At 47.3% G+C, this 16,273-nt stretch overlaps 1 protein-coding gene across 1 annotated transcript in view; it reads left to right on the top strand.

The window, feature by feature from the left end:
- Tbc1d25 (TBC1 domain family member 25) overlaps positions 1-15,874 on the top strand; it is a 30,126-nt gene extending 14,252 nt beyond the window's left edge. Inside the window, 6 exon segments of the mRNA XM_032889732.1 lie at positions 13,600-13,727; positions 13,867-14,055; positions 14,286-14,400; positions 14,403-14,474; positions 14,477-14,553; positions 14,555-15,874. Of these exon segments, the coding sequence (XP_032745623.1) occupies positions 13,600-13,727; positions 13,867-14,055; positions 14,286-14,400; positions 14,403-14,474; positions 14,477-14,553; positions 14,555-15,646 (1,673 nt within the window). The 3' untranslated portion in view covers positions 15,647-15,874.
- The last annotated feature ends 399 nt before the right edge of the window (positions 15,875-16,273 follow it).

The following is a 16,273-nucleotide window of genomic DNA, read 5'->3' as shown; positions in this document are numbered from 1 at the left end:
GCAGTGATAGCACATGCCTTTAATCCCAGCACTCAAGAGGCAGAGGCAGGTGGATCTCTGAGTTTGAGGGGAACCTAGTTTACAGGGTGAGTTCCAGAACAGCCAGAGCTACACAGAGAAGCCCAGTCTCAAAAAACCAAAACAAAACAAAAAACCCTATGTATTTATTATTTCATGTGAATGTATATGTACCTGAGTGCGTATATGGACACCATGTACATGAAGGTGCCTGGGATAGCTGGAAGTTGACCCTGGAACTGAAATTACAGGTGGTTGTGAGCCACCCAATATGAGTGCTGAGAAATGAACCCAGGTCCTCTGCAGGATTAGTGAGTCCTATTAACCATCGAGCCATCTCTCCAGCACCTTTAGCCTTCTTGGTTAGTTTTAGGCATAACTCTTTTTTTAAAGAGTTGAACTCAGGGCTTTGCATATGTTAGGCAAGCCCTCTACTACTGCGGTAGCTCTCTCTCACCCTCATCAGCATGTGAATTGATGTGTCCTGTTCAATGTAATTGATGAGCCATTTTGTTTTCTTTTTTTTTTTTTTTTTCCCCGGGCTGGGGACCGGGAACCCAGGGCCTTGTGCTTCCTAGGCAAGCGGCTCTACCACTGAGCTAAATCCCCCCAACTCCATTTCTGTTTCTTTTCTTTCTCTCTCTTTCTTTTTTGAGACAGGGTTTTTCTGTATAGCCCTGGATGTCTTGGAACTTGTTGGACCACGGTGGCCACAAACTCAGAGATTTCCCCTGTCTCTGCCTCTCAAGTGCTGGGATTAAAGGGATGTGGCACCATGCCTGGCCTAAAATGGTCTTAAATTGTGTTTTTCTTTGTTGTTGTTGTTTTAATCCCTGCACTCCAGAGGCAGACAGATCTTTTTTTGAGTTCTAGGCCAGTTGGAGTTACATAGTTTGTGAGCATGTGTCAAAACACTGGCAGAGCTGAGGTTGCTCAGTGGTAGGCGCTTGCCTAGAAGGCCTTAAGGCCTGGTTGATCCCCAGCTCCGAAAAAAAGAAGAAAAAAAAAAAAAAACTGGCAGGTTACTTTTTAATTATACTGTGGACTTTAGTGTGAGAATTCCTAAGTTTTTTCTTTCTTTTTTTTTTTTTTTTTTGGGCTGGGGACCGAACCCAGGGCCTTGCGCTTCCAGGCAAGCGCTCTACCACTGAGCTAAATCCCCAACCCCTAAGTTTTCTTTTATTGCATTTTTAATTTACATTTTAAATGTTATTCCATTTCCTGGTTTCCCCTCCAGAAACCCACTATCCCACCCCACCCCTTGCTTCTAGGAGGGGGCTCCCTCACTCCCTACCCACCTCCCTCCCACCTCTCTGTCCTGACATCCCCAACACTGGGAGTGTTTGTTTTTCCTTTTGATTTTATTATTTTATGTGTATGGTGTTTTGTCTACATGTGTCTGTATACCATGTGCATGCACTGTGCCCACAGATGCCAGAAGAGGGGGTCAGATTACTTGGAATTAGAGTTATAGACAGTTGTGAGCTGTGCCTTGTGGGTGCTGGGAATTGAACCTGGGCCCTCTGAAAGTACAGCTAATTAATGCTCTTAACCTCGGAGCCATCTCTCCAGCTCTTTGGTGAGCCATTTCTTTATATCAGAAAAAATCTCATCTATTAATTCTAATCCAATTTCATTCTAAGATCTCTGTCTGATCTTTTTAGTCTCTTCAGTTTTTGCTCTGTGCATATTGGGTCTCCCAAGCTTGACCCCAAGGGCTTTTGACTTTTTCACCTTTTTCATCATATAACCTTAACTCTTTTTTTTTTAAGTTTATTTATTTATTATATATAAGTACACTGTAGCTATCTTCAGACACACCAGAAGAGGGCATCAGATCTCATTACAGATGGTTGTGAGCCACCATGTGGTTGCTGGGATTTGAACCCAGGACCCCCGGAAGAGCGGTCAGTGCTCTTAACCACTGAGCCATCTCTCCAGTCCCATAACCTTAACTCTTTGTCTTACAGTAGTTTCATAAGTTGGTAAGTGGTGCAGTCTTCATTGCACCTGGAAAGTGTTTTTAATGTTCTGATTAATGTCTTAGAAAGGCCACACAGGCCACAGGGACAGAAAGAAAGCAGGGACTGGTTAGAAAGCAGCAGTTTAAGGTCGCTGGGGTGGTGACTCAGGTAGGGTCCCAAAGTGGATGAAAGACTAGGTGTGCTATATAGATAGGCTAATATAGGTTTATATAGTTAAGCCATGGATGCTTGGCGATGATTTGGCCTTGGGGACTGAGGGAATGGGGGAGGGTCAGGTTTTGACAATTGAACAGATGAAGCTAAAGGGACTAGCTGTGCTGTGAGTGGATCTCCACCTCTCCTTCGTGACCCTTTGCTTTGGGGTATGCTCAGAGATATACATGGAGAGACAGTGGCACGTAGACATGGCCTTGCTTCCTGTGCAGCTCTATGCAAGAAAGGGCTGTGAGTCCATGAAAATGCTGCGAGGGGTGCCATTGGCCTGCAGATGACAGGACTTAAATAGAAATTGCTTTGTTTCCTGTGACTGTTGTTTCCTATAATTATCCGTATAATGGAATTGGCATTGGACATTGCTAGCTTTTGCAACACTGTAATGTCAGTTGACATCTATTAAGATTCTGGAATCTGGAATCTCATGCCTGTAATCCTAGAATTCAAGAAACTTAATTATAAGAATCACTATGAGTTCAAGGCCAGCCTGAGCTACAAAATTAAGTTCCAAGTCAGCCTGGGTTAGCGTGAGACCTTTTCTCAAAAAAGATTTTCAGACTTAAAGTTAGGTTGATAGAAAAAACAAAAAACAAAATAACAAATTTGGACTGGAGATGTAGCTCAGTGGTTAACAGCATAGCTCAGTGGTTAAGAGCACTGACTGCTGGTTAGGGATTTAGCTCAGTGGTAGAGCGCTTGCCTAGGAAGCACAAGGCCCTGGGTTCAGTCCCCAGCTCGAAAAAGAACAAAAAAAAAAAAGGCACTGACTGCTGTTCCAGAGGTCCTGAGTTCAAATCCCAGCAACCACATGGTGGCTCACAACCATCTGTAATGGGATCTGATGCCCTCTTCTGCTGTGTCTGAAGACAGCTACAGTGTACTCACAGACATAAAATAAATAAATCTAAAAAAGAGTTAGGTTGATGAAGTGCCCTTCACATACATGGGGCCTTAGTTTCTATCCCCACCACACATGTGCGTGCGTGTGCCCACACAGGATTCATGGTAGCTGAGATGATTGAGCAGTTAGGAGTGCCTGTTGGGTAAAGGGATAAAGGCATTTGCCACTAAGCCTGACAACCTACATTCGATTTCCAAGATCCACATGGCAAAGTGAGAAAGGTGATTCCCATAGGTTGTCCTGTAACCTCCACACATGCACTGTGGCACATACATGTACCTACACAGTAAATGAATAACTTTTTTGGTTTAGTTTAGTTTTGTTTTATTGAGACAGGGTTTCTCTGTGTAGCCCTGGCTAGCCTGGAATTTGCTCTGTAAACCAGGCTGACCTTGAACTCAAAAAATTTCCTGCCTCTACCTCTTGAGTGCTGGGATTAAAGGTACACACTACCTTGTCTGACAATAAATGTAATTTTTTAATTTAAAAAATGAGAGTGGGGGTTGGGGATTTGGCTCAGTGGTAGAGCGCTTGCCTAGGAAGCACAAGGTCCTGGGTTCAATCCCCAGCCCCGAAAAAAAAAAAGAAAAGAAAAACAAATGAGAGTGGAGAGACGGCTAAGTGGTTAAGAGCAGCATATTGTGCTTCCAGAGGACTAAAGTTTCGTTCCCGGCATACTTGTCAGGAGGCTCACAGCTGCTGACCACTCCAGTTCCAGGGGGGCTATGAGATCCTCTTCTGAATTCCATGGGCATCTCCATTTCACATGCACGTACCCCAACACAAGCACACCTATGTACATAATTCAAAATAAAATAAATGCTTTTATGAAAGAGTGCTTGCTATTCTTTCAGGGGACCTGACTTCAATTCCCAGCATCCAATATGGTGGCTCACAACCTCCACAATTCCAGGGAAACCCAAGGTTCTGTAGGACTGTACAGGTCCTTGCACTCATGTACATATACCTCCATAAAGCCATATCATACAGAATTAAAGGTAAATTAAAGGACAAGCATCCTGGGCTGGAGCCCTGACTCAGCAGTGAAGAGCACTGGCTGCTCTTCCAGAAGATCCAGGTTCAGTTCCCAGCACCACATGACTACTCACAACTCTACCTCCAGCCCCAAGAGATCTGATGGCCTCCCTGGGCACCAGGCATGCATGTACAAAGACATACATGTAGGAAAAAACCCATACACATATTTTTTAAGTTTTTTTTTTCAAGACAGGGTTTCTCTGTTAATTTGGCTAATCTGGAACTCACTCTGTAGAGCAGGCTGGCCTTGAACTCAGAGATCTGCCTGTCTCTGCCTCCTGAGTGCTCGGATTAAGGATATGTGCTACCACTGCCCAGTTTATTTATTTATTTATTTTAAGTCTTTTTTTTTTTTTTCCGGGGCTGGGGACCGAACCCAGGACCTTGCGCTTCCTAGGTAAGCGCTCTACCACTGAGCCAAATCCCCAACCCCTTATTTATTTAAGCAAAGGCAAGGTTTATTACGGAGATCGATTACGGGGATCTCCGGACCGACACGTATCCCACGCAGGAGACAGAGGTGTCGACTGCCCAGTTTATTTTTAATTTTAATGAAAAAAATAAAAAGGGATTCTTGAACTCACCTTGGGTGGCCATTGCCGCTGCAGCCACATCATACTTAAGGGGAGAATTGTGATGAGAAAGAGATTTTTTAAAAAGAACTATTTATTTTATGTATATGAGTGCACCGAATCTATCTTCAGACACACCAGAAGAGGGTGTCAGATCCCATTGCAGATGGTTGTGAGCCACCATGTGGTTGCTGGAAATTGAACTCAGGACCTCTGGAACAGCAGTCAGTGCTCTTAACCGCTGAGCCATCTCTCTAGCCCTAGGAAAACATCTTAAGGGAAGGGGGAGCGATAATGGAATACATGTGACTTAAAATAGAAGAGGACCAGCAAGAGGAGGCAAGGAGAATAAGAATAGGGAGGGCAAAGGATGGGGCAGGGATGGGTAACAGCAAAGGACTTTGATACACGTTTATGGAAACCTCATAATGAAGCCCATTACTTTGTATGCTAACTTAAAATATGTAATTTAAAAAGGAAAAGGCCACGGGGGGAGTAATGATAGAGAAGGAAGCAGTCTCTGCTGGTGTTTCATGGGCCAGGAGGAGCTAAGCTCAAGCATAGCATCCTTTGTCTAACACATACAACAGACCTCTCCATCAACAGCCTTTCTAAGATAGGACTGGACTCTGGGGTAAGGTCAATGGGGCCGTGATCTTAGAAATGGGAATTTCACAGCTGTAGGGTCCTGGTCACTAACTAGTTGTCCCAAACCCCTTTGGTCCTTTTCTGGCAAAGAAGACTGTTAGTAGCATTTTCTATCGTTTTGGTGGGGGAAACTATCATGAATGTAAGATGAGGAGTGTTGGCTTGCACACTTTGGATGTGGGCTTCACATTCCACTTCTTTCATTCACTAGGTACTGAAAAGTTCTCAGAGAGAACTTTCCCTCGGGATGGAGGTCCTCCAACTCAATGACCAGACCGAGACCACAGGATGTAATCAGCAAGAGGAGGATTTGGTTTGTTGGCCGGGATACTGGGCACAGGCACCTGTGGGCGCTTCAGTCCTCGGGGGACTGGCGGCCTGGAACAAGGATGGGCTTTTTATAGGATTTTGGGGGAGCAGAAGCAAGCATACAGAAGCAGATGCATGGTTACAGGGATATAATTGGTGGATTCTAATGTGGCAAGGGGTTCAGCCCGGGGCAAGTTCTAGCTACCTTTCTGGAACATAACGACTGACTCGGCCCCCCAAGGGTTTAGCCCGGGGGCAAGTTCCCTAGCTACCTTCCTGGAACATAACGGCTGACTCGGCCCCCCACCAGGGTGTGGGACCTCTCCTGGGGCTTTTCTCATTGTCAGGCGCTCAACCGCAGTCATCCTGTTGCCATGCCTTCAACCATACACATCTTGCTTGGCAGCCGCTGTGTACTCAGTGTTCTAACCTTTCCCTGAACCAGTCATCTTAAGTACAGCCTTGCAAAATGGCATTACTGCTGCTAAGCTGGGGTCTTTCATTCCCCCATTTTCTTTTAGACTTGAGTAAAATCCTTTACTCAAATCGAATTCTAAGGAATCTCTTCCTGTTGTCTTACCCTCTGGTATTGTTGGGTGAGAACAAGCGTCTGAATGACTGAGAGTCTGTTCTTTATGAACTGCATCAATCTGTTTAGAATGTAGGGGCCAAAGAGGAGGATTAGGAGGAGGATGATTAAGGGTCCCATCAAAGGTGGACACCAGGGTAGCAAACCAGGGGATCTACTAACCAGCTCTCGAACCATCCTGATCGGCTTCTCTGTCTGCCTTTTGTCTAACCTTTCTCTAAGTTTATTCATGGGTCTTTAATTACTCTTGAATGGCAGTTCTGAATTCTCTATAAGCCTTGCATTGCAACAGCAGATGTCCTTGTGCTGCCCTTGCAGCACCTAGATAACCTTAGCCCCTAAGTAATTCTCAACTCCTCTTTTGTGTCTTACTAAGTCTTTAGCATCAGGATTCCAATCTGGACACTATCTAAACCTACACACCAAGGTCATGACTAGCTTTTAGAACTTCTAAGCTTATAAAGATTGTGATAAATGAGGAACAGTAAAAAGAAGTGTTAGGAGTACTAGCATATGCAATGTTACATCATTTGTAATGGAAATCAAGCCTATCTCACACCTATCTTGATAGAACCCAGGACAAACATGACCGAATTTTCCTCTAGGTCCCAGCTCTCAGCCCCAACAGCTAGTACACGGCTGGTGAGGGGCTGAGAGTTGACAACTATCAGGGTGGTCAGCAGCACCAGGTACAGTCCTTTCCAGCCCGAGGCTCGAATGTCTGGGCTCAGTGTAGCTGCAGTCTCCGACCTGGAACTCAGGGTCTCTGGGGCATAGGCTGCTGTCAGCTGTGAGCAGATTTCTTTCTGTATCACCTGTAGGTCTTTTAGCCTGGCACACAAATCATTATTACTATGGCACTATGATATGTTGGTTCAGTAACATCATCTAATACAGTCAGGGGGGCTGAGGCCCCATTTAAGATCTCAAAGGGGGTAAGGCTGAATCTGGAAGGGGTATTTCTTGCTCTGAAGAGAGCAAGAGGGAAGGAGTATCACCCAGTCTGTGCCAGTCTCCATGGTCAATTTGGTCAGGGTCTCTTTTAGAGTTTTATTTATTTACTCTACCTGTCCTGAACTTTGAGGTCTGTAAATATAATATAATTTTTAATCGACCTCTAAATACTTGGCCACACCCTGGCTTACCTTGGCAACGAAAGTAGGGCTGTTGTCTGACCAGATTACCTTGGGCATTCCAAATCGGGGGAAGATTTCTTCCAGTATCTTCTTGATGATTGTAGAGGCCGTCTCTCGTTTGGTGAGGAGCCCTGTTTGCTTGTTAAGCATTTACTTATTGACATATCTTATATTTTCTATTGTCTCTCTGGCCAAAATTACAAGTAACATTTTACATTCTAAGTGAGGCCATCCCTTAGTCTAATCCCAGTTTCCAGTGGCTGTCTCTTGCAGGTCTGTAACCAGGATAGGCTCCTGCATAGCCATTTCCTGAGCCACTTTATCTGCTTTGTTACTGCCCCATGTCACTGAATCTCTTCCCTCCTGTTTTCCTGGGCAATGAATAGTACTCACAGTTGTTGGCTTCACCAGGGCATCCAAGAGATGGCAAAGGCATCTGCAGTGCTGATGTGCTGGAGGCGTAGAAGTTCAGCCATCCCAGATGACATCGTTTGTCCACCATGGCAGCACCCACTTATCTCTGACTTTCATTCATGAAGAGAACTGTTCCGTCTGTGACAAGGTCTCGGCTTTCAGCAGCGGTCAATCAACCAGTCAGAGGTCTTTCCTCCACCCATAGGCTTCTGCCAGTGTTTGACACTCATGCTGTGGTGGCTCCAGGTCCGGACTGGGCAGCAAGGTGACCAGATTGTCCCCACCCGGTGGAGAATCTAGTCCATGGCAGCTGACCAGTGGTCCCATCTTTCACTCTATTCAAAGTCATACATCAGCCACTGTTGCACAGTTTAAGTCCTGGATTGGGGATGATTGTTGGTGTCTGGCTGGCAGGAGTGATATGTTCAGGCAGAGCAGCACTATGCTATATATCTCTCAGCATCAGGTACTGGTGTGCGAGACAGGTCTTAAGCTCCACATACACAGTCTGCAGATATGCATCATGGCCTCACCCAGCCATCTCAGCCCACAAGCCATTTTGGAGAGCAAATTTCTCATGAGCAAGGGATAGGGCAGTCAGGGATGACTATGAACTAGTGGGTCCAAGGTCCACTGTTCTTGGGCAGTCCATAAGTATTGTTGTTGTCAGTAGCCCTTGTACTCAAGGTCTTTGGATATTGGCCCACTGGGGCATAGGAGCACAGAGCATTGGTCCCTGTACATAGCCAGCACTCTAGGACCAAGCTCCAGTGGCCCCTCTTGTTCTTTCTTGGGCAGTCCCTGACCCAGTGTCCTTTTTCTTTGCATTAGGCACACTGATCTTTAGCCAGGAATTCTCTTCTGTTGCCAGGTACTATCTTCCTAGGTTCCCTAACTACTGTGGCCAGTATATGATCCTCTCTCATCTTTTATCTCTCTTTAGCTCTCTAACTTTTTTAGCAACTTAGCTTAATCCTTTAAATTTCTGTAACTTTTTCTTCATACCCTTTCTTTATCTTAGCCAGATTGGTGGGGCATTTTCTAGCCCCTCAGAGACCCACCCTTGGAGCCTGGCGGCAGACCTGGGCCTCCCTACCTTCAGGCGATTGAGTCAACAGTCAGGAGCCTTCCATCCATGTCTGGAACATTCTTTCTGTCCTCTAGTAGGATTCTGTCTTTTCCTCAGTGGTAAAGAAGACCTGTAACAGCTACTAACAAGCATCTCAAATGGGATGGTGAGAAAACAAGAGAATCTTGAGAATAGAGGTCTACTGAAGAGGGCAAACAGCATTTAGTCACACAACTAAACCAGGAGGCTCTCTTGGGACAAAAAGGCCATTGTAAATATAAGCACAACTTTGTCTGCTGAAACAGAAAAAAGCGAGCAGAGGGGCAGGCTATCTGTTACCGGCTGTCTCTCTGGACTTAGATTTTCCCTTAAGGAGTACCTCTCTTCAGTGTCAGCTTGGTGGCTTTGCCTCTCAAGAACCAACCTCCAAATGACACTAGGCTTCTCAAAAGATTAACAGACAAAAAAAAACAGAAGTCGCACAAAAACAAAAAGACAACTGGCCACAAGGTCACCACAAAACCAAACTGATTCAGATGGGAGCTTCCGTGAGCTCACCAAAAACAGATGAAGGGCACTCTTCTTTCCCAACCAGAACACAAAACAAAGACCTAAGACACACAGACAAAAACCACTCTGGAAATACAGATGGCCAGGAGGGCAGGTCTTTTCTCCAATCCAGGAGAATCACTGAATCCTCACAGGCACCCAGATGGGAATCTCCCAGGCGTCCCTGGGGTCCCTCCTCACCTCCTGGGACGTCTCCCAGGGCAGTGCAATCAGTGAGCCCCAGGCACGTCTACCGCTCACACTCGCTTCTCTCCTGAGAAACGAGCCTCCCTCTCAGCCCGAGATGGGAGTGACTGCGAAACCAGAACTCCAGAACTCGCGAGCAAATACAGACCCAGAGTAGCAAATACAGACCCAGAGTAGCAAATACAGACCCAGAGTTGCAAATACAGACCCAGAGTTTAGCCGGCACAAAACACAGACACAGACAAAGACACAGATGTTATCTCACCTCCAAGTGGGTCTTTGGAGACGAGGGTGGTCACCCATCCCGGACGAGCCCCCAAATGAAAGACCCCCAGAGTGGGGAGACCCTCACTCAAGTCTCAGGATGACGCAACCCCCCAAGAACTCACACAAGACCGTCCTTGTTGTAATTACATGAGGTTTATCGATAGCAACCAGTGCACTGGGGTCGAGACTCGTATCCCACGCAGGGGCAGTGGAGTTCGACCCTGAGAGGCTGGGAGAAGAGGTATTTAAAGGGAGAAACCACAACCTGAGGGGGCAGGGATGGCGTCATAGAATAACAGTGAAAAATCACAAGGAAGAACTCTCTGTCTCCCAAGATTGTTTCCTAGGAGAAGCTGTCTCTTACTTCTCAGATTGTTTAACTTCATGGTCTGCTAGTTCTTAGGAGACGTTGTTTCCTGCTTCTCAAAATTGTTCTCTAAGATTTATGGTCAGCTAGTTTCTGGGAGAAAGCTGTTGAGCTGGCCAATGTAATTATCTATTCTATAGCCCTAGGAGAGCTTCTTGGAACATACAATTCTGGGGCCTAACCTGTTTTCTTTTTCTATCTTTTATCAGGACCTCAGTAGCAGCCCTTTACCAAACTGTCTCACTGGGTTTAAAAGCCCATGGCTTCACAGTTTGTTGCGGATTCCTTGAAACTATTTTAGGGGCTTCTCTGTCCCCCAACCTGGGGCATTTTGACCACAGGGGCAGGAACTGGCTGCTATGGGGATAGGATCAAAGGCACTCTCCATGTCAATGATGACTAACAGGGAAGGTGATTTAATGTTTTAGATCAACTCCTCTCTTAAAGAACTTCTCATAATGAACACTCTCCTTCTGTGAGCAAGTGTTGAAGGTCTGGCCACTGAAGGCAGCAACTGGAATTATTATTTTTTTTTAGGGCCAAAAGTCTCATAAAACAACCACTAACTCCACGCTATCTTTTTTGTCAAAGCGTTAACCTGGCAGGCCTCATCACCTTGAAACTCTTCTTACACTGGCTTGGCCTGAGCTGCCCACCTGCCTTGCAGCCTGCAGCTTGCTAGCAGGCCTGTATGCTCAACACCCTCAACCCCTACATTATTTTACTCTGTGTTGTCCCTTCCTTAGAAGCTGTGAATGTTTAAGCAACAGGGAGAAATTTTCTTTAGGATCTAGGTAAAGCTTTCAGGCTCTTGTTAATACCTGTTTTAGGGGGGGCACTCGCTAACCTGGAGTCCTTCATACACAACTGTTAATAGCAGCTCGACTGGACAGGGAGCAAAGGGAGGCATCTCTCCTTGGGGAGGAGGCTCAAGAGAGAAAGATAAAACTCCCCAGCAGAAAACAATTTTCTCAAGCAAATTATTTCCAAGTTAAGCACCAAGAGGACCAAGTAAAACTCCTTGACAAACAAAGCAGTTTCATGATTTCAAACACAGTCGTCAGTCCAAGATTTTAAAACAGTCGTCAGTCCAAATTCGAACACGAAAAACAAAAGTCAAAAAGACACTAACAGACACCAAACGTCCAGAAAACCACGGTCAGGTCACAAAGAAGACAAACAATTCCATCAGTCAAACAAGTAACAAACAGGCGCGCCAAAGAGGCTTTGGTACCAAACTGAAAGCAAAAAAAGTCAGATGGGGGTGGCAAGGTCCGGGGCCCTCTGAAAGCCAAAAAATACAGACAGAGGTGCCGTAAGTCGGATCCTCCTCCTTTAGCAAGTCCCAGATTGAGCCCGAAAAGTCGGGCCCCTAACACCCTTGGAACGTCTTCCAGGGCTGCGGGGCGAGAAGTCCGAGCTCGTCAGCTCCTTCTTCGTCCCGCCCAAATTCCAAACAACCTGGCTGAGTGCTCACAGAACAGACAGAATAGGGCAGAAGAGACAGAATCAGACAGACGCCAGCCGGCTTACCTCCCAGTGGGTGGTCGGTGGTCCCTGGGTGGAGGATCTCCTTTCCCGGCCAATGCACCAAATGAAAAGTTCTCAGAGAGAACTTTCCCTCGGGATGGAGGTCCTCCAACTCAATGACCAGACCGAGACCACAGGATGTAATCAGCAAGAGGAGGATTTGGTTTATTGTCGGGATACACAGGCACAGGCACCTGTGGGCGCTTCAGTCACTCAGGGGACTAGCGCCCCACAGGACAAGGATGGGCTTTTTTATAGGATTTTGGGGGCAAGCAAGCATACAGAAGCAGATGCATGGTTACAGGGATATAATTGGTGGATTCTAATGTGGCAGGTTCAGCCGGGGCAAGTTCCCTAGCTACCTTTCTGAACATAACGACTGACTCGGCCCCCCAAGGGGTTTAGCCGGGGCAAGTTCCTAGCTACCTTCCTGGAACATAACAGCTGACTGGCCCCCCCACCAGGGGTGTGGGACCTCTCCTGGGGCTTTTCTCATTGTCAGGCTCAACCGCAGTCATCCTGTTGCCATACCTTCAACCATACACATCTTGTTTGGCAGCTGCTTACTCAGTGTTCTTCTTTCCGAACAGTCATCTTAAGTACAGCCTTGCAAAATGGCATTACTGCTGCTAAGCTGGGGTCTTTCAGTACGAAGTCTTGAACAAGGATCTGTAGACCTCTTTGCTCATCAGAAATACTGACAAAGCCAAATGAGGTGGCACACATCTCTAGTCCTTTCATTCCTGCTACTCCTGAGGCTGAGGCAGCAAGAGGGTCGAAGCCTACCAGGACTGCTCAGGGTCAGCCTGGGTAACTTAATGAAACACAATCTCAAAAAAGTTGTTTTGTAGAAGGTCTCGTGATGGAGTGCACTTGGGCAACACATGTGATGCCCTGGGTTTGATTCCCCAGGACTATTTCCTCCAGAGACAAACATGCATGCACGTGCGTGCGCGTGCGCACACACACACACACACACACACACACACACACACACACACACGGTGCATGTGTGAAGGTCAAAGGACAACTTGTACCATGTGGGTTCAGAGATTAAAGTATTATCAGTCTTTTTTTTTTTTAAAGTAACTTTTTTTTTCGGGCTGGGGACTGAATTGGGGGCCTTGGGCACTAGGCAAGCGCTCTACCACCAAGCTAAATCCCCAACCAAGTATTATCAGTCTTGTTGGCAAGTGTTTTTACTCACTGAGCCACCTCACTTGGTCCTCAAGATTTATTTATTTATGTTTGTTTGTTTGTTTGTTTTGAGACAGCATCTCACTATGTAGCTCTGGTTGTCTTGGAACTCACTTTGTAGACCAGGCTGTCCTCAAATTCACAGAGATCTACCTGCCTCTGACTCCCAAGTGCTGGGATTAAAGGCGTGCACTACCAGGCACTCAAGTATTTTTTTAACCAGATAGTCTCATTGTATAGCCCAGGCACTGGTCTTGAGCTCCGGATCTTACCTCAGTCTCCAGAGTAACTGCCAGTCTCAATAGATACTATTTTTTCTTAAGGTTAATCCCTTGTCCCAGTGCCTTACACATAGTAAGAACTCAGTAGATGTTACCTTAAAACATTAAAATATTAAAGGCCAGTTTGTGAAATAATTCCCATGTAAGACAGATCATGGCTGATTGTTTTTATTATTGTTTGATGGATCAGGGAAGAGGAAATAGATGATCTTTGTGGCCCTGCAGGTAGGTAAGCTTTGGAAAAGGAACCCAGTGCTGTGATCTGGGTTCACATCCCTGTTCTTATAGTGCTTCACTCTGTGTGCTCAGGCCCATTGCTGGAAGACTGGGACATCATTAGCCCCAAAGATGTCATTGGATCTGATGTGCTACTGGCCGACAAGCGATCCTCACTGACGACAGCTGCCTTGCCTTTTACACAATCCATCCTGTCTCAGGTGAATTCAGGAGCTGGGGTGCTCCAGCTGTGGTTGGAGGGAAGGGCTTATCTGATACTGCCATTCCAGAGCTCGCTGGTTGGCACCTGCCCGATCCTGCACAGGTGACCTGTAGCTGCTCGTCCTCCTTCCTTCCCAGGTGGGTCGTACACTGTCTAAGGTCCAGCAAGTGCTGAGTTGGTCTTATGGAGAAGATGTCAAGCCTTTCAAGCCACCTCTGAGTGATGCCGAGTTCCACACGTACCTGAATCATGAAGGTCAGCTCTCCCGGCCTGAGGAGTTGCGCTTGAGGATCTACCACGGCGGTGTGGAGCCTTCACTTCGAAAAGTGAGCCACCTCAGTCAGTCACTGAACCCATCACTCTGGAGATATGTTCAGATAGGTAGGGTAGAGAAATCCCAGGGACGGAGGGTCTGTGTCAGGTAGGTCTTAGTGGCGGAAGGCAGAGCTGTACAGGGAGGGCAGAGGTCAAGGAGACGGGTGGTGACTAGTTGACATACATGGGTATGACAGCTCAGTAGTTGAAACTCAGCTGCATGTCTTCTGTCTCTGGCCAGGTGGTATGGCGATACCTCCTGAATGTGTACCCAGATGGGCTGACAGGCCGTGAGCGGATGGACTACATGAAACGTAAGAGCCGCGAGTACGAGCAGCTCAAAAGCGAGTGGGCCCAGTGAGTGAACCTGAGGACCTGGAATTCATCCGCCATTGACAGTCCTCAAGGATGTGCCGCACAGATCGAGCCCATCCTACTCAAGAGGGCCTGAGGATGGCCCACACCTCTGGGCCCTCCATGACTTGCTCCACTACCTCGCCGTTACCCACCCCACAGGTATCGTGCTGCCAGGGTATGAGTGACCTGGCCTCACCAATTCTTGCCGTCATGGACCACGAAGGCCATGCCTTTGTATGTTTCTGTGGCATCATGAAGCGCCTAGCTGCCAACTTCCACCCTGACGGTCGTGCCATGGCCACCAAGTTTGCCCACCTCAAGCTGCTGTTGAGACATGCTGACCCAGACTTCTACCAGTACCTGCAGGAAGCGGGTGCTGATGACCTCTTTTTCTGTTACCGCTGGCTGCTGTTGGAACTTAAGCGGGAGTTCGCCTTTGATGATGCTCTCCGAATGCTAGAAGTCACCTGGAGTTCACTGCCTCCTGACCCTCCTGAACATGAAGTGGAACTCGTTGGACCGCCCAGCCAAGTAGCAGACACTGGCTTTGGTAGCCACAGGGGACGGCCAGTACGTCAGAGGCACATGCTGAGGCCTGCTGGTGGAGGAAGCAGTGCTTTTGAAGACGCTGTTGTCCACTTAGCTACATCTAGCCAGGGACCTAGTAGTGGGGGACGTCTCCTAAGACAAGCCAGCCTAGATGGTCTCCAACAACTCAGGGATAACATGAGCCCCAGGAAGGACCTTCTGGTCCAACTATCTCACCCAGCTACCCTCATTAGCTCCAAGTCCCTCTCCGAGCCCTTGCTGAATTCCCCAGATCCACTCCTCTCCTCCTCTTCTCGCCCCGATTCCCCATCTTCGTCGTCTCCTCCATCTACCCAGGAGGCTTCCCCTTCTGGTGACATAGCTGTAGGATCCCCCTCGATGCCAGAGGTAGGGTCTCCCAGAGACCCTGGGAAGTCTGTACCACCTCCACCTCCAATGGGCCTTCCCCCACCCCAGGAGTTTGGCCGAGGGAACCCATTCATGCTCTTCCTCTGCCTCGCTATCCTGCTGGAGCATCGTGACCACATCATGCACAATGGGCTGGATTACAATGAGCTAGCCATGCATTTTGACCGCCTGGTTCGGAAACACCATCTAGGGCGAGTCTTGCGCAGAGCCAAGGCTCTCTTTGCTGATTACCTACAGTCTGAAGTGTGGGACTCTGAGGAGGGGGCTGAGGCCACAGCTCCATCTTGATTATACCCCCTCCAGCCTTCCATCCCCAATGGTACTCCATTCTTTGCCATGAGGACCTACACATGAGACCTTATTTCCTGCCTGCCATCCCAGACATGTTGGAGCCTGGGGCCTCCTCCCCAGGTCTGAGTATGTGTGGCTCAGTGTTGGCACTGCCCCACAGAGGGTATGGCCTCTTTCTGTTTTTGTTGTTTCTAAACTACACTTTCCATACACAAAGGTCACTGTGGTGTGTGTATTTCTCGATTTCCTGGATGGTATAGAAGTTACTGGGGGCTCTTTAGTTGATGTAGGGTGGTCCCTGCTTTCTCTGCCACAGGGAGAACAGTTGTCAAAAATCAGTTATTGATGAGCCCAGCCAGGGACTGCTCTAGCATTCCATGAGCTTTGGAACCTGTTTGTGGGTCTGACACGGTTAGAGCCTAAGCTGGGTTTCCATCTCGCCTTAACCAGTTCAGCACATTTGCCTGTTCCACATCACTATTGTGGCTTTAAAAACTCAAGCACTAAGAAAACGCGGGCCCAACAGGAGCTTGCCTAAGCGTTGCAAGATAATGGTACAAATCAGGTTCTTGGGGCTGGATGATGGCTCAAGAGTTACAAACATTATTATAGCCTGGTGATGGT

Source organism: Rattus rattus, chromosome X (genome assembly GCF_011064425.1).
Source record: "Rattus rattus isolate New Zealand chromosome X, Rrattus_CSIRO_v1, whole genome shotgun sequence".
Taxonomy (NCBI): domain Eukaryota; kingdom Metazoa; phylum Chordata; class Mammalia; order Rodentia; family Muridae; genus Rattus; species Rattus rattus.
Note: the sequence above shows the minus strand (reverse complement) of the source record. Positions and strands in the feature narration are given on the sequence as shown.